General features: G+C 38.9%; 2 protein-coding genes across 5 annotated transcripts in view; both read left to right on the top strand.

Moving 5' to 3' along the window:
- trpm2 (transient receptor potential cation channel, subfamily M, member 2) overlaps positions 1–14,257 on the top strand; it is a 29,371-nt gene extending 15,114 nt beyond the window's left edge. For both annotated transcript variants that reach the window (XM_023280798.3, XM_055014919.1), the window contains 18 exons: positions 1,288–1,386; positions 1,523–1,736; positions 3,430–3,548; positions 3,645–3,777; positions 5,003–5,174; positions 6,301–6,481; positions 6,611–6,792; positions 7,509–7,641; positions 8,937–9,024; positions 9,224–9,308; positions 9,400–9,545; positions 9,637–9,701; positions 9,848–9,877; positions 9,974–10,060; positions 10,143–10,221; positions 10,324–10,425; positions 13,246–13,362; positions 13,443–14,257. In XM_023280798.3, the coding sequence (XP_023136566.3) occupies positions 1,288–1,386; positions 1,523–1,736; positions 3,430–3,548; positions 3,645–3,777; positions 5,003–5,174; positions 6,301–6,481; positions 6,611–6,792; positions 7,509–7,641; positions 8,937–9,024; positions 9,224–9,308; positions 9,400–9,545; positions 9,637–9,701; positions 9,848–9,877; positions 9,974–10,060; positions 10,143–10,221; positions 10,324–10,425; positions 13,246–13,362; positions 13,443–13,559 (2,149 nt within the window). In that variant the 3' untranslated portion in view covers positions 13,560–14,257. The remainder of the gene's footprint in view (positions 1–1,287; positions 1,387–1,522; positions 1,737–3,429; positions 3,549–3,644; positions 3,778–5,002; positions 5,175–6,300; positions 6,482–6,610; positions 6,793–7,508; positions 7,642–8,936; positions 9,025–9,223; positions 9,309–9,399; positions 9,546–9,636; positions 9,702–9,847; positions 9,878–9,973; positions 10,061–10,142; positions 10,222–10,323; positions 10,426–13,245; positions 13,363–13,442) is intronic.
- Positions 14,258–20,237: 5,980 nt separating this feature from the next.
- si:ch211-45c16.2 (mitogen-activated protein kinase kinase kinase 13) overlaps positions 20,238–22,890 on the top strand; it is a 36,571-nt gene continuing 33,918 nt past the window's right edge. The window contains exon 1 of one of the 3 annotated variants that reach the window (XM_035953078.2): positions 20,238–20,310. The gene's annotated coding sequence lies outside the window, so the exon portion shown is untranslated. The remainder of the gene's footprint in view (positions 20,311–22,890) is intronic. The other 2 variants (XM_023280799.3, XM_023280803.3) reach the window with 2 other exon arrangements.

Raw genomic sequence — 22,890 nt, 5'->3', positions numbered from 1 at the left:
TCTGAATAGAATTTACAATGATTTATGATATTAGGAAAAAGTCAACAAAGCTCTTTTTAATCTTCCCTGCAATCACAGGGATAAAAGTCACATCAGTGTCATAAAGAAGTGTGTGGAGTCCATCTCTTCCAACTTTCAAATAACTGAAGGTGTTCCAACTTGAGAAATTTTACTGAGATTAAGACTTAGTAAATATAGCAGCATGACAAGGCACATAACATTATAATAACTAATTATGTAGAGATTCATGTAGCTGTGGTTTGTCTGGAAGTTTAGTTGGCCATCTGTGTCCTTCTTTGTTCTTTAAAATATACACATTTGTTTGTAGACACCACTTGTTGGCACCAAGTCCTCCTTTACTAGTCTTTCTACTAATCATCAGTTTAAAAAAGTGTAGGTCACGATGCATTGTTAAAGCTGGAAGTGACTAAATACCAGATTGCAACTGTGCATAAATGTGTTTTTAGGAGTTTTATAACAGAAAATACCAGAATTTATCAACATACCCTGCCCATCCAAAAAAAAGTCATACACTAATATTTCATTGGACCGCCTTTAGCTCTGAGACACACATTCACTGTGGCATCGTTTCAATAAGCTTCTGCAATGTCACAGCATTTATTTCTGTCCAGAGTTGCATTAGTTTTCTACTAAGATCTTATATTGATGATGGGAGACTCGGATCGCCACACCGAGTCTTCTCCAGCACATCCCAAAGATTCTCAGTGAGGCTGAGGTTTGGACTCTGTGGAGGACGATCCTTGAGTTCCTTTTGCACTGTGTGCGTGGAAATGCTCTTGCTTTCACTTTTGAACTAGCTGTGAATTCACCTGTTGATTTCCTATGATCATCTAAGAGTTTGTTCTGATCACATTTGTTCCTCAAAGATGATGGTTCACCACTATCCTAGTTTTAATGATGCGTTGGACAGTTTTTAAACTGATTTTAGTGGTTTCAGACATCTACTTAGTTTTCTTTGCTTGATGCAGGCCAATAATTTCACCCTTCTGAGACAGATTAACATCCTTTCCATGACCACAGGATTTGTCTTCTAACATGGTTGTTTAAGAAATGAGAAGCTCCTCAATGCATCAGCTAGGGTAAAATAAGTTGTTGCAGCTGAAACGTATTCATCACTGCAGTAATTATCCAATGGAAGACTCTTACCTATTTGCTTAGTTAAATCCAATTGGCGACTTTTTTTTTTTTTTTTTGGACAGGCAGTGTATTTGTGACTGGTTGTACTTCATCAGCGATGGTCAACATTGTTACTCTAACTCCTCCTAGACGTGATGAACTCATCCAGAAAGACACTGAGAAGCGCGAGGAGATGAAGACAGTGGAGACGGTGACAGGAAGTACACTCCGAACAAACGCTCGCACCCCGTAAGTAGACGGTTCAAAGACCAGCTGGGGGTAAAGCGAGAAATAGGTGCCACAAATCTCACCTGTAGAAAAATGACAAGTTAAATGTGAAAACATCAGGTTGTGTCTTTAACCCCAGTGACCTCTGTGTCCTCAGCCTGCAGCGTATGAAGCCTCTGGGCAGCTGGTCCAGGCTGGTGTGTCTGTACGACTCTCCTCAGGCCAAGTTTTATGGGAATATTGTCTCGTACTTCGCCTTCCTCTTCCTGTTCGCTGTGGTGCTGATGATTGACTTCCAGACGTCACCGTCTCCTGCGGAGCTGCTGCTTTACGTCTGGCTGCTCTCTCTGGTCTGTGAGGAGGTCAGACAGGTGAGAGGCAGCAGCTGGGACACACAAACAGTACAAAACCAATGCAACAAAAAATACAGTGCAGTGCTTTTGTTTGCTGCTGTTTTAACATCACTTCTTGGCTTCAACCAACAATTAACGTCAGTCACTTGTTCTTTATGAGCTCATGCTGATTTACTGTAATGGTTCTCTACACGGTTTAATGATAGCATAGTTTATTGACAGTAAATCTAGGTTTAAGATACACAACCTTGTCTAAGAGCTGCTCTGCAGATTGATTGATTTCATCAGTTGAGTAAAACAAAAAACAGAATGACAGTCTTCTGCAGCCATAAACAGTGGTCCTCTTCCCTCATTCATAATCACATTATAAAAGTGTTTCTGGTAACAACAGCTGCAATTAACTAGTAAAGGTAGCATGATATATCACAGTAAAAATACAGCCAAATTGTAACAGAAGGCTTCTCTTTTTCCAAAATAGGTTTAAAAATTGTAAAATCAGATTCTTTTTTTGGAGTCTGAAACAAGAACAACCCTAAACGGTAGGCTGCAAAAAAAAGACACAAATAAAACACAGAACAACACAAAACGAAACCATCTAAACATAGATTGACAAAAAAAATCAGACCCAAAGCAATACAAATAAGACACAAAATGACAAAAACCAGTCACAAAACTACAAATAAGACACAAAACAGCACAAATACGACAAAAAGCGAGACACAAAATAACAAAAAACAGACACAAAATAAGACAAAAGTTCAGCCCCAGATTGCAATCAGCAATCTGAGGCTGAATATTTCCAACCTGAAAATGGACCACAGCAATGACAGTTTGAGGAAAAACAAACACAGCCTTGTGGGGAACTAATCTAATCAACTTCTGATCAACGTTCTCAGAACCGATTTCCGGGTTGAACATGTATGTTTAATGTAATATTACAGCTTGATGTAGTGCAGAGTTGTTTTATAGTGTTTGGAAAGCATCACGAGCTGGTGTGCTGAGCTGCAGTGACAGTGGAGGGGTGGGTGGAAGAAGACAGTAGATCTACCCCTTCTAGAGGAATATAACCTAAATTATTTTTATACATGAAGAGATTATTTTAATGGAAAAAAGAGTAATTTTAAAAAACTGAAAAAAACGACAACATTTAAATATGTTACCCTTTATACACTGAGATGAGCTTTTAGAAGTTTCTTCAATGACCAGAGAGGCACTGCAATGTAATCTGTCAGGTACCCAGTAGATGGCAGTATATGAATGTTTGGAACCAATGACAAGAATTTCTGTTTTGGGTGCATTAAAGAGAAGTCTTTACCATCCAGTTTCTTAGTCGTCTTGTAAACAATTCAGTGTACAATGGTCAAATATAAGACTTTTTTTTGTCTCTTTTGTGACTGTGTGAAATTTAGCAGGTTGATTAACAAACCTTTTAACATTGTTCATATCTGAGGATACTTTGTTTTTCAGGCTATAGCAACACTATTAGGTTTTATAATCAAACTTTCCTCCTCTCTTAAATTTTAATATTTTATCCTCTTAACCAGGTTTTGTGCTGGGTGTTTTTTGAACCAATTTTAGTTGCTGGGTGACACCTACTTAAGGTTTTACTCAACCAGTGAGCTCATTGTTGTTTCTTCAATATTGTTTTACTACATACAGTAAATATCACAGTCTCAATATGGCGGGATTGTTTTGTCTTTTTCTGGTTCAGCTGTTTCATGATCCTGATGGTTTTGGGTTTCGTAAGAAAGCCAAGATGTACATCAACGAGCTGTGGAACATTTTAGATGTCCTGTCCATCCTCCTGTTTATTATTGGCCTTGCATTCAGGTATGTTTTTCTGTCTGTGACACTCAGAGACTTTAGGTCAGAGAAATCTCTCCACCCACTGGATTACCTATGAATCACCAAGTTTTTCTGCTTCAGGTTGACAACCAAGCTGCTGTATCCAGGGAAAGTCCTCCTCTGCATCGATTTTGTGGTCTTTTGCCTCCGCCTCATGGCCATCTTCACCATCAGCCGAACCCTGGGACCCAAAATCATCATAGTCAAAAGGATGGTGAGAGAGTTACATTCAGATATAATGAATGGCGACCTGATGTAATGTGGGAGCAACAGCAGAGAACAAAATGCTACGCTCCAGAACACCTTTTATCTAATACAAAAAGAGGCTTCTGCCTCAGTGGGCCTCCATCTGGTGTCTGCAGATGAAATTTGCTCTTTGTGTTTTATAAAAGGTGTTTTTGAACGAAGTGCTACAGCTGGTCTCTTTGTTGCAACACCAGACTTCAGTGGGATTTGCGTTCGGCTACTTTCAGTGATTCCATTCATTTCAGTTTATTCTTTGTGTGCACAGTTTTCATCATTTTCTTTGTGCAACAAAAGGCGAACATGTTAAATGCTAAAACTTGTTCCTGCTAAATATAGAAGATGTGATGATATAAGCCAGGGGTGTTAAACTCATCTTAGTTCTGGGGCCATATACAGCCCAATTTGATGTCAAGTGGGCCAGACCAGTAAAATCATAGCATATTAACCTAAAAAATAATGACAAGTCCAAATATTTCCCTTTGTTTTAGTGCAAAAAAAAGTCCATTCTGAAAATGTTCACATTTAATGAGCCATCTTTTGTAATGAACAACATGAAATTTCTTAAGAAAAATAAGAGCAGTTTCAACAATATTGTGCCTCAGTTTATTGTTTAAACATTACAACTTATAGATCACAGTGTATCTACAAAGGCACAAAACATTCAGTCACGGGTATCTGGAACTGAACAATCTAGTATTTCACTTTATGATTAAAGCAACTTGTCAAGATCTAGAAATTATTTCAAATTTACATTCATTTCCACATCTGTGTGATAATCGTGACCACCTGAACTGACACACCGCACAAACTAAAGTGGGAACTATAAAGAAAGAAGGTTCAGTTATCACCCTGCTGTGTAAATGTTCTAAATTTATACATAAAAAATTACATAAAAGTTGACATTACATGAATAATAGGATTCCAACAATTGTACTGAAACTGCTGACTGACGTTATATAGCACAATGTTCTATGTCTTTAAATATTTTCACAGTAAGGATTCATTTTGCAGAGTCATCCCCTGGTTTGATTGGACCCTCTGGCGGGCCAGTTTTGGCCTGTGGGCCATAGGTTTGACATCCCTGATATAAGCAATGCACTTACTGACAAGTTCTGAGATTTTCAGTTGTGTGCGTTACTGACTACACCTTTGTAGTGTTTCTTGTTCGTGACAGATGTCTGCTTCTCCTCCAGATGATGGATATGTTCTTCTTCATGTTCCTGCTGAGTATCTGGGTGGTGGCATACGGTGTGGCCAAGCAAGGGATTCTCATCGAGAATGACAATCGGCTGGACTGGATTGTACGCGGGGCGGTTTACGAGCCCTACCTCATCATATTCGGGAGTTTCCCTGAAAACATTGACAGTGAGTGGAGATGGAGATCTGTCTTTGCAGTTACAACACTGTGTGTTTTTGTCAAGCGAGAATTTGTGTGCACATATAGTTAGTTTTACCAATAAAATGTTTTAGATTCAGTGTTTCAGTGTAGAGCAGGGGTGTCAAACATGCGGCCAGCGGGCCAAAACCGGTCTGCCAGAGGATCCGATCTGGCCCGTAAGATGACTTTATTAAGAATAATAATTACAGAGAAGACATTAACTGCAATTTGTAAATTTGTAAAACTATAAATTTAAAATAATTCCTAGACCATGACAAGTTGTTTTAAACATAAAGTAAAATATTGTATTGGTCATTGTTCTTTTGTCATTTTGTGTCTCATTTTTCTAATACTTTGTCTTGTTTTTGTTGTTTTTTTGTCTTTTTTCGTCTGATTTTTATCGTTTGTGTCAGGTTTTTTTCATTTTCTGTTTTTTTGTCGCTTTGTGTTTCCTTTTTGTCTTGCTTGTGTTTTTTGTTTCATTTTTGTCATTTTGTGTTTTGCTTTATTCATTGTTTTGTGTATCATTTTTGTCGTGTTTCATTTGTCACATTTCTCCATTTTTTTGTGGCTCACTAGCTTTTTTGTCTAATATGTTGTGACTTTTTTGTTTTGTTTCATGTTGTTTCGTTTTTTGTCATTTTGTTTCTCGCTTTTGTCGTTTTGTCTCTCATTTTTGTAGTATTTTGTCTTGTTTTTGTTGTTTTTTGTCTTTTTTAAAGTAAAATACTGTATTTTTCAGTTCCAGACATCTGTGACTAAATGTTTTGTGCCTTTAGACACTCTGTGATCTGTAAGTTGCAATGTGTAAATGATAAACTGAGGCATAATGTTGAAATTTCACTTACTTTCCTTAAGAAATTTCATGTTGTTCATAATGTTTTGTAGAAAGATAGTTCTTTAAATGTGAATATTTTCAGTATGTACTTATTTGCACGAAAACAAAGGAAAAATTTGGCCTTATTATTATTTATCGGTTATTATGCTGTGATTTTACTGGTCCGGCCCACTTAACATCAAATTAGGTTGAATTTGGCCCCTGAACTAGAATGAGTTTGACCCCCCTGGTATAGAGGATTGTATTTGTATACTTGTTAATAATGCTTTCTGCAGATGCTGCGTTTGACATCAACACCTGTACAATGAATGGCACCGACCCCCTGAAGCCCAAGTGTCCTGTGCTGAATGACAATCAAACACCGGCCTTCCCCGAGTGGCTCACCATCATCATGCTTTGTGTTTACTTGCTCTTTGCCAACATACTGCTGCTCAACCTGCTCATAGCCATCTTCAAGTAAGTTCTCTCCAACATCACAGTGAGAAACATGCTTTTTCTGCAAGTTTGATGTAAATGCTTGTTTTCTTTTTCTTGTAATCACTGCCACCCTTTGTCATTCTCCATTTTTTTTGTGTTGCTGCTCAGCTTTACATTCCAGGAAGTCCAGGACAACACAGACAGAATATGGAAGTTTCAGAGATACGAGCTGATTAAGGAGTATCACAGCCGTCCAGCCGCCCCTCCTCCTTTCATCATCTTCAGTCATCTCTACCTCTTCATCAGGAGCGTGGTGCTGAGGAGGCCCCCCATCGTATACAAAGAGTTCAGTAAGGACTGAATTATTTGTTTCTGCTGAAGATTTCTCTGGTTTAGCTTTAGCACCTTGTTTAAAACTTTACTTTTCATGCAATAAGTGACTGATTTGCTGATGTTGGATTGCAGTGGTGCAATTAGGAGCCACATTGTTGTCATCGTAAGGAAGAAATGTCAGACGAATGAAACAGCAACTACAAAAGACATTTTAGAGACAAACAACTATAAAAAACAACAATACAAAGCCCCACAATAGCAGCAAGATTAAAATCTAGCATTTTGTCCTTCTACAGAAAAAAAGAAATTGGACTTTGTGTTGATAAAAAAGTTGAAAAAAATCCATGCACAACACATTTCCTGGATATTCTTTCAGAGCTTTCAGCCACATCTCATGGTATTTATTAACAGTGGATGTTGACTCAGTTATGTTATTATCATATGACTTAATTCTAATGTTTTTATCATTTATAAGGAGTCATAGTGCCTTTTGTTTTTGTCTGCCGACCAACTATTTCTAGTCCATGACCTCTGACCTCTTCACACTCGATGTTGTGTCTGTCTTCAGGGCACATCAGTGAAGATTTTAATGTGATGAAATTTGCCCTTTCTGTTTTACCTCAATCCCAATTTGTCTGTCATTCAGACATCTGTTTCTGTGCAGATGTGCGTACATGTGTGCACACAGAATTAGGTTATGTATTGATGCAAAGCATGCAACGCTGTCTTTCAGAGAACGAGCTTCCTCCGATAGAGGAAGAGGAGCTGTTGTCCTGGGAGGCCTTGATGAAGGACAGATACCTGCTGTCTGCACAGCAGGAGCAGAGCCAGACTGTGGAGAGACGCATCCTGGATACAGCCCAAAAGTAAAATCCCACAGCAATGTAGCCGAGTGTCGATACATAATGACTCTCGGGAGTGCTGCCGGCTATGCATCATCGCACGTTTAATATGCTTGAGTTGGGAGCAGTTCAACCAGAGTGTAATTCCAATTGTTTCATATGAGCCTCTAGAGACTGTAAGGAATCACTTTTTTAATTAACTTAAAAAGAGCATTATTTTTATAGCATTTTATTTCTCCTGTATCCCATTAACAATACTGCAACTCCTAAGATTTAGATTGTAACTGAGCTTTGTGGCTCTGATGCCCAGCTCTGTGGAATGTGGTTGAAAATGAACTTTAAAGCTGCACCACATAGTATTTTGTATTAAAAATTGGTCAGATTATTAGGTGTAATGTGAAAAAAGTATAACTTGCATCGACTAACCTGCAACTGTGCTGTCAGAAATATATACATATGGGTCAATATATAATTGAGGGACTTTTGAAGTCCATGGGATAAAGCTTGCATACATTTTTATTAAAAGTAAAAACAAAAACTAATGTTTTTATGTTCATTATCATCATGTCTTTACAAATTTCATAATTATTTATTATGGAAACAATCACTTATTAATAAAAAATGACTGGATATCACTAAAATGTAAACTAAATAACCATCAAAATTTAATAACAACCACCTTCTAATTAGCTAAACAATAATAAAATGAGCGTATTCAAAAATTGTTTTGTGTGCTCAAAAACATCTCTCAAGGAAGTGTGTTAATTCCAGATCACATGACCTGCTCCACATAATGTCATTTCCTCCTGAAGAAAAGACTGGCAAGACTCCAAGGCTTTCAGAGTTATTTAATATAAAGTATTGTTTGAATAAAGTGTGGATTTATGGCATGTTAACAGGTTTACTACGATATCTTTTCAATAACTTTCAATTTCAATTTTACTCAATAGTATACATAATATTTAGAAGAATCTTTCTATAAAAAGGCCATGTGGTGTTTGGTTATCCGCGGCCATGTTGATTTTAGGCCTGAAAACAGCAAAAATGTCAACTATGATTCCTGTCAACTATGTTACAAAAAGTCCTGCAACTATATATTTAAAAAAAAAAAAAACAGGTTTAAAGGACTAATGTGGCATTTTGGCAAATGTGCCTGTTTGTATTCATGCAAAAACCTGGATAAAAAGATGGCAACTGCATAAAAAACTGTAACCAGGAAGGAGATGGTTTACTGAGCCTGAATGCTGCTTGATATTTAATGAACTGTTTGGGAGTGATCTGCAAACACACACTCATGCTGCACTTGTTTGTTTTCTAAGGGTTACCATCATAAGCGATCGTCAGGAGAGAGAAGAGGAAACAAGCTCTGCCGCCATGGTGAAAAGACTGGCCCGACTAGAGGAGCAGGTTGTGACCTGATTTGTGGTTGTCAGTAATGTTGCACCTGCGTCTGTTACATTTCACAGTTACAATCGCACACGTCTTGGTGCACTCATGTTTTTGCTGAATTCTGTTTCCACATGTCCCCGGTGGAGAAATCAGTCATATTTATCCTCCCCTAAGCAGTTATCAAAAATATTTAACCCTTTTTACTTTGTCTCATCAGGTCTTCCAGTCAACCAAAGCCCTGCAGTGGATTATGGACAGTCTGAAATCTCAGGGATTTGGTGCAAAAGAAACTCCATCACTGAGTCAGCATTCACTGTTACTGTTACATTACATTTCCATATTGTTTGTTCATATTTTCCCAAACCTCCTGTCCACTTTTGCCGTTTCCCGCAGCCTCAAACGCAACAGACGACACCCCTGACTCTCTGATGACTACGTCAGAGAAGGAGGACGGTTTCCACGTGAACTCCCGCCAGTTTCACTACCCAAACACCAAACTCACACGCTTCCCTGTGCCTGAGGAGAAAGTGCCGTGGGAGGTAGTTCACATCAATTTCTATCATGAAATTATGAGCTGCTGGTCCTCAGGAAAACACTGGTTTCAGGTGGTTTTCTTGTCCTCTTTTTCAGGTCGGCTTCAGCTCTTACATGCCGACTTATTACGCCTCTGAAGGCAGTGGCGACAGTGTGGATGGGTAAATATATTAATTAGCAGCTCCTTAATCTTCAGGGACTCTTGAACACCACTTTTCAGGTGGCATTTTGAAGTAAAGTCCACTATCTAACCATAACAACCTCCTCTTGTCTTCGCGTACTGTTCATCTATTGTTTCTCTTTGCAGATCAGAAGCAGCAGCCTTAGATAATTACAGGTACGACACAAGATAAGACGCACTGGGCATCAAATAGCACTTACAGTAACCTTACAAGCACGTCTCGATGTCTGATATGGATCATCTCATTATCAGGAACCCAGGAGGGAGGACGGGAATCAGGGGACGAGGTGCACTCAGACATCTGGGTCCAAACCTGAATCTAGACCTCGTGCTGACACGGTTGGTCGTCCTAGCAGAGCTTTTAAGAAGATTGTTTCGCCACCACTGGACAATCTAACACTCTGAACATTGATTTTTCTAGCTGGCGAGACAGCGAGAGGTCCGCTTTGGAGTACCTGGCAGTTTTTGATGAGAGTCGAGGAACCTTGGCCTTACCTGCGGTGAGTCCTGCTGTGTGTTCGCTTCAGGTGTTCTTTCTGTTTTTTCACTGTTCAAATAAATGCTCTGTTCTCTTGTTATTTTTTTAAAAAAAACAACATCAGGGGCCTGTTGACTCTGCTGATCGTCTGCCAGTGATTCTTAAGAGAACCATGGGAAAGAAGCTGTATGAAATGATAAATGCAAAAGTATCAGAGGGAACAAAGGTAGGTCTGTTCAACACTTTGGATTTGCAGGGCTTCAAAGCAGCCAGAGGAATAGTAAAGAACAAAAAGTACACCAGTGAATGGAAAACAGCTATAAATCTGCAACCTGAAGGGTGACTGAATGGTTCGAGGGCAGATCACATGGACACACGGTTCAAATCGTTTGCTGCATGTAATTCCCCTGCTGATTCTCCTGCATTCACTGCCCTTCTCTCCACTGTTCCTTTTGAATCTTACTAGAAAACAACTATAAAAATGAAAGGAGTGCACATTATTACTAAAACTATGAAGAAAAACAGGAAAAAGCACCCAGAGATGACAGGAGATCAGGTCACATTCTAATGAATTCTTAAATCTATTGGTCAGACAGCAATAATATGCACTGGATTAAATATTTAAATCAATTAAAAGCCAGAATTCATAAATAATAAGAACGAATGTGAACAGTTAAACATTGATAAAAATATTTGCTGATCTGATCGCCACTTTTGACAATTATTTTTTAAAAAGGTTACAACCAGGAGACCTTTACTTGCTGACCTGAGAGGTCTTGTGCGCCTATTATGTGCAACCAGGAATGAAAAATTAGCTTGACAGAAAGCCAGCTTTGAGTTTGTAGCAAGTATTCATTTTATCAGACACCCTTAGTTGAAAGTAATGCAATATAAAACAAGAGTTCTGTGATAAATTCTCCTTAAAAGAGATGGTGATTCAGTTTTATAATCATGAACCATATTGTGTTGCTCTAGTGCTTCACTGACCAATCTAACAAGTGGTAATTGATATGAAACATGGTGAACAAGAGGGGAAAAGGCTGCAGGGATGACTGATCACATCAAAGCACAGCAGTTAACAGTATGCATATACAGTGGTTTCTCGTCTATCGCGGGGGTTACATTCCAGACCCCCACGATGGCCGAAAACCCGTGAAGTAGCAACTATGTTTATTTTATCATTTATATATATATATTTTAAGGCTTTATAAACCCTCAACACACTCTTATAACCACTTCCTATGCTCTTAAACACTTTCTACGCTCTTAAACCTACATAATTTTAACAACATATAAAATTCTATATGGGTGATTATACTGCAACTTAAATGATGAAGATGATGATGAATTAGCTGTGCAGTACTGATGATCATTAGATGAATGTACTGCACAGTGAGAATGGACAAGCCGTGTTGCCAACTTGGCGACTTTCTCGCTAAATCTGGCGTCTCTCCAAATCCTCCTGGTGCCTTTTTTACGTGACTAGCGACAAATCTAGCGACTTTTTCTGGTGTTTTAGAGACTTTGACATGAAAGCTCAGATCGTTCTGCAGTTAGTGTCCTCAACGAGCAGCAGGTGCTGCTGTGAACTCCTCTCCATTCCAAAGCACTCACAGGCAGTCAGTCTAGTAACCCCACAGCAGCCCTGATTAGAGGAGACCCACATCACTGTGTCCAGATGGAAGATGAATCGCACATGTGCAAAGCCACTGCACAGCCCGTCCCTGCTTACAGAGCGGGATGTAAATGAAAATGTTTCTTCACTGTCCTACTAAACTAAATCACTGCATTTGACTTACACGGCCTTACAAGTTCAAAAACACATCTTGAGTGTTTTTTACTCTCTTTTTGTCACTCCCACAATGTTATTCCTCTCTCCTACAACGTCCATTCCAATTACATGCAAATTGTCAATTATGCAAATCAGGCGATGACATCATTTAGTGACTTTTAGGACAGCCAATAGCTACTTTCTTTACAGAGGAGTTGGCAACACTATGGACAAGGCAAGATGCTGAATGCTGCTATACACGGGAGACGGTGGAGACTGATGCTACGGTTTAAAATGTTATAATAAAAAAAACTTACATACAGCAAAATCCCGCGATATAGCAAAAATTTTGCGATACGAAATACAATTTAAAAATCCACAATACAGTGAGACCATGAAAAGTGAACCGCGATATGACGAGGGATCACTGTATACTTTACAGATATCCGCTTCTCAAACTGGCATTCAGCCTTTCTCTACAGATTCAAACATTTACATGGTACCAGGCTTTGTGTAGTAAGATTGTTAAGGTGATTAACTTTTAAGCCCTCTGTTGTCTTCATTTACGGGCACCAAAAAGTATTGTTTCCTTGTCTGAAAAAAATCCAAAAATTCAGCAAAAAAATTCCCCAAATTTCTGAAAATTTTCAAAACCTTCAGGAAGAAAATCCCAATAATTCCTTAAAGTTTCCCTAAAAGTTTTATTTAAAAAAAAAAAAATCCCCCAAATTTGGCAAGAAAATTCTTGTAAATATTTTCAAAAAATGAGTAAAAATCTTCCAAAAACGTCCTAAAAATATCTAAGGTGATTACATATATATCAGTAAAACTTCTAATATTTTCTTTAAGAACATTCACAAAAAATCAACCAAAATCAATTTTGGTTGATTTTTTTGTGAATGTTCTTAAGAATCATTTTTAACTTTTTTTTCCACCAAAAATTGTTCAAAGATTTCCCAAAAATGTTGAAAATGTGGACATCAGAATTTACACTGTGAAAATACATATTTTTTTCCCACATTTTCAAATTTTAAAACGGGTCAATTTTGACCCGCAGGACAACACAAGGGTTAAGAACAGGATTTTTACAGATTCTGGGGCACTACAAAGCATAGCATTTAGTGGAACTTCTTGCAGCTTAAATTAGTCCGTGCCCTGCTGTACAGGACGCACTACCTGCTGTGATGCATCCAACCTACAATCCGGCTATGTTAATATAATTGGATGAGCGCTAATTATTTTAAAATCTTTTGCCTCGGCCTGATTCTGTTTTAGGTGTTTGAGGGTTACGTGGACGACTGCAGGAACACAGATAACGCCTGGGTGGAAACCACCGTCCTCAACGTTCACCTGGACAGAACTAGCCAGATGATGATGGACATCAACAATATGGTGAGAGCATTATTATTATTTTATACTGATATTTGCCTCTGTGGTTACACGCTACAACCCTCTCCTGTCTCTTACTGCAGGTGGTGAGCAGCCATGGAGCTCTTCAGTGGCAGGAGGTGAGCGGCAAAACCAGACTGAGCTCAAACCAAAGAGACTCTCTGCGGCAGGTCGCTGCGCTGCACAACAGGAAGTTCTGACGCTTTTTCTGCCGCTGCTGTAAATGTGCCTCTCCATGCGCAGGTTATTTTCTGCCTGTCAAATGTGGCCTTTTGTTAAAGCTGAAGTAGCCTAATTCTGTTGCACTGAAAGCACTTGAGAATAAAAAAAAAAAACTGAAGAGAAAACACTGTAAAGCCATAATGGATGCTGCTGTGGATGAACTGAATGTTCACTGTGCTGTAAAACTTCATACAAGCCTAAGAATTTAAATATGCACCTGACAATAAACACTTGAGTGGTGAGAACGCCGAATATGGTGCAAAGTAGATGCACTTTTACTTCACTACAGTTGACAATATAGCACCTTTTTCGTGCAATATATTAAATTTCATAAACGTTGAAGTATGCCAACTATAACAATATATAATTGCAAATAATTTACTTCTAGCAAATGATGCACTATTGGAGGATGTCCAACACTCAGAAGTAGTGAGCTAACCACAGCTTGACCTGCTTATTTACAAGGAAATGCACTAGTAGTAATAATAATACAACAATATGACTCACTATGTATAATAATGTACATCACACAAAGGGACCATACTGTGCAGTTACTACTTTTATGCTGATATGTTTTGCTGCTACTTACTTGAGTCAAATTTTGTATTCGCTTCTAACGGAGAATTTTTACTTTGTGGTTCTAATGCTTTAAATAAAGTTCACCTGTAAAATGTTACTGTCTCGATTTCCTTGTGTGTTGAGTAGAACTGCAATGACACATTAATCTGCAATTATTTTGATAATCAGTTCGAGTCATTTTAACAAGAAAAAAAATTAAATTCTCTGATTGCAGCTTCTTCAATTTGAATATTTTCTGACTGCTTTCTATGACAGTAATCTGAATATCTCTGGGTTGTGGATTTTAGGATGTCATCTTGGGGTTTAGGAAACACCGAGTGACACCATAATCAGACATTTTATAGACCATGCAACTAAATGTTGAATTAAGATAATCAAAACATTGTAATGGGAACGGGACTCCAATAGTCCTCTTCAGTTCTAGCTTCATATCATACAATGTTAATGATTGTGAAACTTTATGGGGAAAAAAGCATTATAATTACCTGTAAAATGGTGTCATAAACCCAGTAAAACACCCACACACAAGCTGAGCAACATTGTACATGCAGTCCAAGGTGGTGAGGAGTACATAGACTTATTCATAGAGGAGACTAAGAACCTGTCCACGTATGCATAGGACATCACAGGAGAACCAGCTCCTCAGGTGTACACTCAGTAGTCCACCTGCACTTACAAGATAAGGGACACTCCTTTGAGGACAGCAATGTTCACTTTCTGGACAGAGAGGAGGGATGGTTTGACAGTAGTGAGGGAAACCATCGTTAAACAGAGAAGGAGGCCTATAACACGACTTATCAGGTTTTTTAGTCTCCCCAATATTTAGGCCTGTGCACTCCTCACCACATAGGACTACATATACAAGCTTGTGTGTGGGTGTTTAATAGGGTCCAGGTAACCACTCATTAGATACTTATTATGCAGTCTGTGGGGTCTCCAGAGAAAGTTTCACCACCATTATCACATTGAATCATTCCTCACCTGGCAGTTTACACCTTGAGGCAGGTGAGTCTTGGGTTGGGATTTGAAGGTGACTATATGGGTTAATATATAGTTGTGGGACTTTTTGTAACATAGTTGATCATTTTTGCTGTTTTCAGGCCTAAGATCAACATGACTGCCTATAACCAAACATCACATGGGATTTTTACAGAAAGATTCTTCTAAATATTATATATACAATTGAGTAAAATTGAAATTGAAAGTTATTTATAAAGATATTGTAGTAAACCTGTTGACATGCAATAAATCCACACTTGACTTCATATTAAATAACTAAGAAAGAGGAGAAAACATACCTTGGAGTCTTGCAAGTCTTTTTTTTTTCAGGAGGAAATGACATCATGTGGAGCAGGTCATGTGATCTGGAATTAACACACTTCCTGGAGAGGTGTTTTTGTAATGGGTAGCCTAGTTGAAAGTGATTTCTCGGACACAGATACAATTTGTTATTTTCCATATAAAATTTGATATATTGTCAAAAAAAGAAATATCTGTCATGATTATCTCAACTTAATAAAAAGAACACAATCAAAACAATTTTCGAAAAAGCTCATTTTATTATTGCTTAGCTAATTAGAAGGTGGTTGTTATTGAACTCGGACGGTTATTTAGTTGACATTTTAGTGATATCCAGACATTTTTTTTATTAATAAGTGATTGTTTCCATAATAAATAATTATGGAATTTGTAAAGACATGATCATAATGAACATACAAACAAAAATGTATGCAAGACATATCCCGTGGACTTCAAAAGTCTCTTAATTATATATTGGCCCATCTTGGACTTCCTATCAGTCAATTAGAGGTGAAAAGGCTTCTTGCAGGTCTTCAAGAACCAAAAAGAGAATTCCAGTGGCTTTTACTGAAGTTTGGGAATTGTCAGATTGTTAAAGAAAATCAATGAGAAAAACATTAGATGCAGCCCTCATGTCAAGGTATTGTTTACATGTTGCCTACACATTCATAAAAAAAATCAAGCTACCTACTGATAGGTCTTATTTACTGCTTGTAGCTTGAGGGAAACAGCTGTATTTTTATCTGTACAGCTCTCTCAGAGTTTCTGTCCACCTGCCAGCATGCATCGCTGCGTGAGTTTCGCAGCAGGCTCGGCGGGCTCTCATTGGTTCAGCCAGAGGTGGCCAGACGGTGCAGTATCGGTTTCACACCCTCCTCATTCCCCTGCTGGTTTTCCTCCTTCACATTGATCAGTTATTCTCACGCTGGAAAAAATCCGAAACTGTTCCTCGTCTGTGTGTAATCAAATAGCTTAATTACGTGACCAGATAAAGAACTGATTGGCACTTTGTCAGGACTTTTAGATTTAAAGATTCCACTGTGAGCACTCTTTATTATTATTGTTATTATTGTTATTATTGTTATTATTATTATTATTATTATTATTATTATTATTATTATTATTATTATTATTATTATTATTATTATTATTATTATTATTATTATTATTATTATTATTATTATTATTATTATTATTATTTGTCCCGTAAGTCCCGGCGGCGCAGAAAAGCTATTTTTAACCACTACGCCATAGAGAGGAAAAACGAACGAAGACCTCCCACTCTGATGTTATTTCATGATCCCATAATCAGCACGAAGCTTCCACAGTGTGAATCACTGCTGTTATCGCTGTTAAAAGTGAACCAGAGGTCATGCAGTATCAAGAATACATACAACTCCAGTGCACTAGCAAGATAAGGTATGCACCATACATTAACTTATACATACTATATTTACTCCGTTAAGGAACGCGGCGGAGTTATGTGACGATCGCCATATGTTTGTCTGTTAGCGGCATTACTCAAAAACAGAATGACGTATTTGGATGAAACTTTCAGGGAAGGTCAGAAATGACACAAGGACCACCTCATTAGATTTTGGCAGTGATGTGGCTTATAATCTGGATCCAAGGATTTGTTCAAGATTTCTGTATCTTTAGCCGCATTTCCTTTAGGACCTACTCGGCGCAACGCGTCTGTACTGGACTCGACTCGGCTCAGTTTAGGTGATTTTCCATTATGAGTACCACCTCGTCGTGGGTGGAGTCGTCATAGCACGGCGCGCCGAAAATTCCCAACGTCATTTGTATGCGACGCAAACGCAACAGAACAATGGAGGACATCGAGGCGATGGTGTACCTGCTGCTGAGTCTGTGGCTTTTTGTCACATTCAGAGTGAGAGAACAGAGTCAGAAAAGGATGAGGGCGGCGAGGAGAAAGACCGAGGAGACACACAGGAGAGTTTGGGAGGCGATACAGCAGTATCAAGCCGAGGACGAGAGGATACGAACTCGACGACATATGAGGGTAAGCTAATGCTAGTTCGCTACAGTTATCGTATGTCAGTCCCGCGTACAACTCTGCAATGGCCGCAATATATCGCTATTAGGTATTAAAATATGTATGCTGTGTATGTGTTTCAGATGGCTCTCTTGTTGCGAAATTATCGCCGCAAACCGTCAGTCTGGGCGTTCAACCGAGCCTCCCAGTGGTGGGATTTCATTGTTCCTTACTTCACAAACGTGCAGTGGGTGCAGAACTTCAGGATGTCTGAAGAAACGTTGGACTTCCTGTGCATCAAATTGCGTCCAGTTATGGCGCGACAAGACACCACTTTCAGAGACTGTGTGCCCCTAAAGAAGAGAGTGGCTATTGCACTGTGGAAGCTTGCCACTGGCTCGGACTACAGAAGTATTGGCCATCTCTTTGGAGTCAGCATCACGACTGTGTGCAGGTGTGTACAGCAGTTTTGTGCTGCGGCAGAAACGTTGCTGGTGCCAGAACAAATCCGGTTCCCCAACGAAGAGAGGTTCAGAGAAATGGCTGTCCATATTGAGAACAGGTGGGGGCTCCCACACTGTGTGGGTGCTATTGATGGCTCTCATATACCCATCATAGCACCACAAAACTACCACAAAACTACCACACTTTCAATCATAAAGGCTGGCATTCCATAATCCTTCAAGGTGTTGTTGATGGAAAGGGAAAGTTCTGGAATGTGTTTACTGGACTGCCAGGCAGCTTGCATGATGCTGGGGTTCTGAGACTGTCCACACTGTGAGAGTTAGCCAGCCAGGGAAACCTCTTCCCACCTCATACCAGGAACATCGGTGCGGTGTCTGCTGGCTATTACATCCTCGGAGACTCGGCTTATCCATTGCAAGACTGGCTCTTGAAGCCATTCCATGACACTGGACGACTAACAGCAAACCAGCATTTGTTCAACCAAGAATTTAGTCGAGCACGGGTGGTGGTTGAGAATGCTTTTGGCAGGCTGAAGGGACGGTGGCGTTGCCTTTTGAAAAGGAATGACTGTGACACCCAGCTGGTGAAGTCGATGGTGCTGACTTGCTGTGCTCTGCATAATCTGTGTGAAGACCATGGGGAGACTTATGAGACTTCATGGGATGTACCTGAAGCAGCAGCAGCAGCACATGAGCCTGCAGTGGCACACAGTATAGAGGAGGGAGGCAGACATGTACGGGATGCACTGGTGCAGTACTTATCATGCAACAGATAAAATTTATTACTGCTATACTTAAGCTTTTCTGGTCCCTGGACTGCTATTGTTTTGTTGAATTCTGAGAATAAACTTTTATACATTTGCAAATGCTTCTACGCTGTTGTTTGTTTTATTTGTGAAGGTTTGCAAGATTAAATGAGAAATTAAAGGCAAAAACATGAAAACAGTTTTAAGAATAATCCAGTTTGCTAAATCAGTATTGCATTAGTGTAATTCAGTCACTAGAATTTTGAACTACAAAGTAGTTTTTGTTAAAACATGTTAAATGTCATTAAACAAATACATTTTTAGAGAATGCAGATGCTAGTACAGGGTTTCTGCAGAAATCAGCCAGTCAAATTCAGTGCTTTTTAATGCCTTCGCAGATGCACGTATCTGACTAATCGCAGTCTATAATTACATATATTATCAAACACTTTTTTTTAAAACTGCAGAAAGAATTTTCAATGCCACTGAGAATCAAATTTAATGATTTTTAATGCCATTTAAGGCCTTAATTTTCACAAAATCAATTTAATGACTATGCTTATTAATGCCCTGCAGAAACCCTGTGGTAGCACACAGACTTTTTTGTTTTCAGACTGTTGACTCTTCCCACTAGTGTCTAACAGACAAAATGAAAAGTTATGATGCAATCACATAGGTCACAAAAATGTTTATTGGCAAAATCAACACTATTTACAATGCAAACTTTTAAAAAAAGAAAGGTACAATTACAGTCTGTGGGTGATGGCTTGCTCAAACTTGTTGGCTGTCCATTGTATCCACCAGCTTCCCCAGCACACCCAGGAATGCCTGGTGAAAGGCAGCAGTCTGGGCCATCTCCTCCCTCCACAGCGCCGCTTCAGGCTCCCGTGCATCGTTGAGGAGCAACTGGATGCGGTCATTGCGCTGCTCAAGGTGCCGTTCATCCGCAGCCTGCATGTGGGCAAGCACACTGGAAAGGTCAAAGCTGTGGCCCCTTTTTCCTCTTGCCTAGACCAAAGACAGAAAAGTGATATGTTTAGCCACCTGTTCATTTTTGCTCATGATGTCTTTGATACATTTACTTGAGTACATTTTGGGCACTCTTTACTTTAACCAAAGTACAAAACAGTTCTTACTTCCTCCACCACAACTAACGTGGTGTGAAACTTCATTTCGTCGTATGCACATTTTGTAGTTGCTAAGAACAGCTGTGGTTTCTTATTTCTATGTATACTTTAATCCAGTCATTCAGTTTCACAGTTACCTAGTGACTAGAACAATGGTTTCAGATCCTACACTGCACCAGAAAGTATAATACAATTATATCAGACAGTGGAGAGAATACAATGTTCTTCAACCTTAGTCAACTTTGTAGATTTGTCCAGAAATGAAAAACAGATTCACACATAAAAAAAATAAATGTTTCAAACGGTCAATACAAAAGACACAGGTGGAAATTAAATTGAAAACACAGGTGAAGTATTTCTCACCGGAAGTGCTTGAGTCTGTCCTCAATAGACGATCTGTGACCACGTGACCCTCTGACAGGTTACGCTGTCAGGACTGTACCACTCAGCGGCGGACAGTAAACACAGCGGAGACGGACGAAGCAGGACACCGACAGACCCACAGCACACCCACGGTAACTAACTCAGCTTTATGTCACATTTATCGAAGGCTACGGCATTATAGCGACATTTAAAGCGGAGAATATGAGTAGTTTCTTTTTTTTTCACGAATTACCGCTCCGGTTTTACCGCGGGATGAAGCTGAATGTGCTGACCGGGGCAGTTATCGGTAAGCTGCGGTCCACACAGCCTCAAACAGGACGACCGTAGCCACTCTTCCAACAACTGTTTATGCTGTTTATGAATGAAATACGAGCCACGAATCAACGCAAACCGGCTCCAGCAGAGCAAAACCTGCAGCAGTGTCATTTCAAACTGCAGCTACGAAGCGGCTCAAGCATTAAAAGGTTCTTATTCGCCTTCATTATGTAACCGAGTGGAGAATCTGGTTGAATACTGAACTGTTTAGATCTACAGAAAGACTCTTTTGTTGTGTGTTTTAACCAGGAGAAGGAGGAAATTATAGGCTGCTCCGAGCTGGTGCAGGAGAGGAGGCAAAATTATAGTGGGTGGTGAAGAAATGTTTGTTTTTCAGCTCTCAGATTGTACTTTTTTTTTGTTTAGTATTTCTGACGACGTGGCTATAAAAGAGAAAAAGAGATCCTGCCTGGGACAGGTTGGCTGTCCAGGAGACTGTCTTTTCATTTGGGATTATTATTGTTATTATATGGTCTATACTGGCGGTGTTACTGGCATATTGGGGGCTCATTCCAGCTCAGCACTCTTCAGATTTTAACCAGATAATTGCACCATGTTATGTCTGAGAGAAGTGAATGTAAAATCAGAAACTGTGTCCCAGGTGTTGTTAAATCATCCCCTCAGTGAGTGAAGGCCAGCTAGACCAGTTTTTCTCAAAGTGTGTGCATTGGAATTAGTGTTATTCACAGCAGAGCTTTAATGTGCCTCAGAAATAGTTGTTTTCATGCATTTTATTTAGTAATAAGTTGGGTGAGAGACCCTTTGAATAGTCCAGGAGGACTGATGGAGCGCCTGAGGTCAAAAAGTTCACTTATAAAGTCTTATAACAGTGCCTGAAATAAATGATAATAAAAACAAATCCGCTGCCTGTTGCTGACAAAAAAGATGCAATAAAACTCTGATGATGGCTTATCTAACTGAAGCAGCTCATAATAAAAATAACAAACTGTGCTTTCATTGCCAATCAGCTACCCATTGTCATGTTTTCTAGTTATTTTAATGAACAAAGAGGCCTAAATATTCTATTCTGGATGCACAATAATGTTACAGCTGCAACTATCCTACTGTGAGACTGTGAAACTAAACTAAAAGATCTCTGTAGTAAAACACTGGAAGTGATGGAAAATGAATTCTCTAAAGGTTTAACACATAATAGGAATGACAGATGATGAGGTCCAGGGCTATTTTAAAAAAAAAAATATTATTTATTAAAAACTAAATATAAAATGTAGATTTTAATCAATTCATAAAACAATCAGGGAGCCTTGATTGCTTAGGCTTTACGATACTTCTGGTCCGAAACTAACACAATAAAACAACTGTGCTGCCATAAATCCTACCTAAATGAAGGCCACAGTGTTTTAATTTTTGTTGAAACTGGTTTATATTAACTTACAGGTTGTAGGATGCGGTGTTGTGGATCGCATTGTACTGAGAGGTCTCCACTGGAGCTGAACTGTCAAAATTGTCATATCCCAATTGCTGGAGCTGTATTTTTTTTTTTTTTGCACAGTGTGTTACAGCATATAATAACTAAATCATTGTGGTGCTGCAGAGATGCTCCGGCCTTCAGATTTTATCCTCCAGACTAACAGGCAGTATGCTTTTGCAGTACAGATGAACAACTAATCAATAATTTCGAATCAAAATGCTGCACTAAATGTATGCATTGCAGCGCAGTGTAGGATATATGTTATGCATGATGTCTGACCCAGAGTTTAAACTGTTCTGTCAATGATTTTACAGATTCTTCCTTTGTGGGACAGTCACACTTTTGATGGTATCTCATGTGGTGCTTCTCCATCACGTTTTAAATCTGTTACACAGTCTGCACCACCAGATGAATGTGTTTGTAATTAAGATGCAGACAAAAAGGATTCTAAGTCATTCCAAGTAATAAAGGCTAAAATTTAACCTGATATCTAACTGGGGTGGATGTTACTGTTTCATTAATGCTTCTTTATAACAGTCTTGCCTCTAATTTAGTCACAAGTTCTTGATTTTTAACATCAAGTATGGCTGCAGCTAAGAATTACCTTCTTTGTTCATTAATCTGTTGATTATTTCATCATTTAATAGAGTAATTGTTTAGTTTTTAAAATGTCCAAAAATTGTGAAAATGACTTCCGTAAATGTCTTGTTTTGTCCACAGCCCAAAGATTTTTAGTTTCATGTCATAGAAGAGCAAAAATGATCAAAATAGTTGGTGATAATTTAATAATATACAACTAATTGATTCATCTTTGTAGCTATAAAGTCAAGTTGTACGCTTTTTGAGATTTAACCGAGTCTAAAGTTACCAGATTCTTGTGTTTCACTCTATTTCACACTTTGTCACAGACAGTTCTGACTTAAACTGCACATTGAAACCTCTCACATGAGACTGCATTAGCTTT

Source organism: Amphiprion ocellaris, chromosome 11 (genome assembly GCF_022539595.1).
Source record: "Amphiprion ocellaris isolate individual 3 ecotype Okinawa chromosome 11, ASM2253959v1, whole genome shotgun sequence".
Taxonomy (NCBI): Eukaryota; Metazoa; Chordata; class Actinopteri; family Pomacentridae; genus Amphiprion; species Amphiprion ocellaris.
Note: the sequence above shows the minus strand (reverse complement) of the source record. Positions and strands in the feature narration are given on the sequence as shown.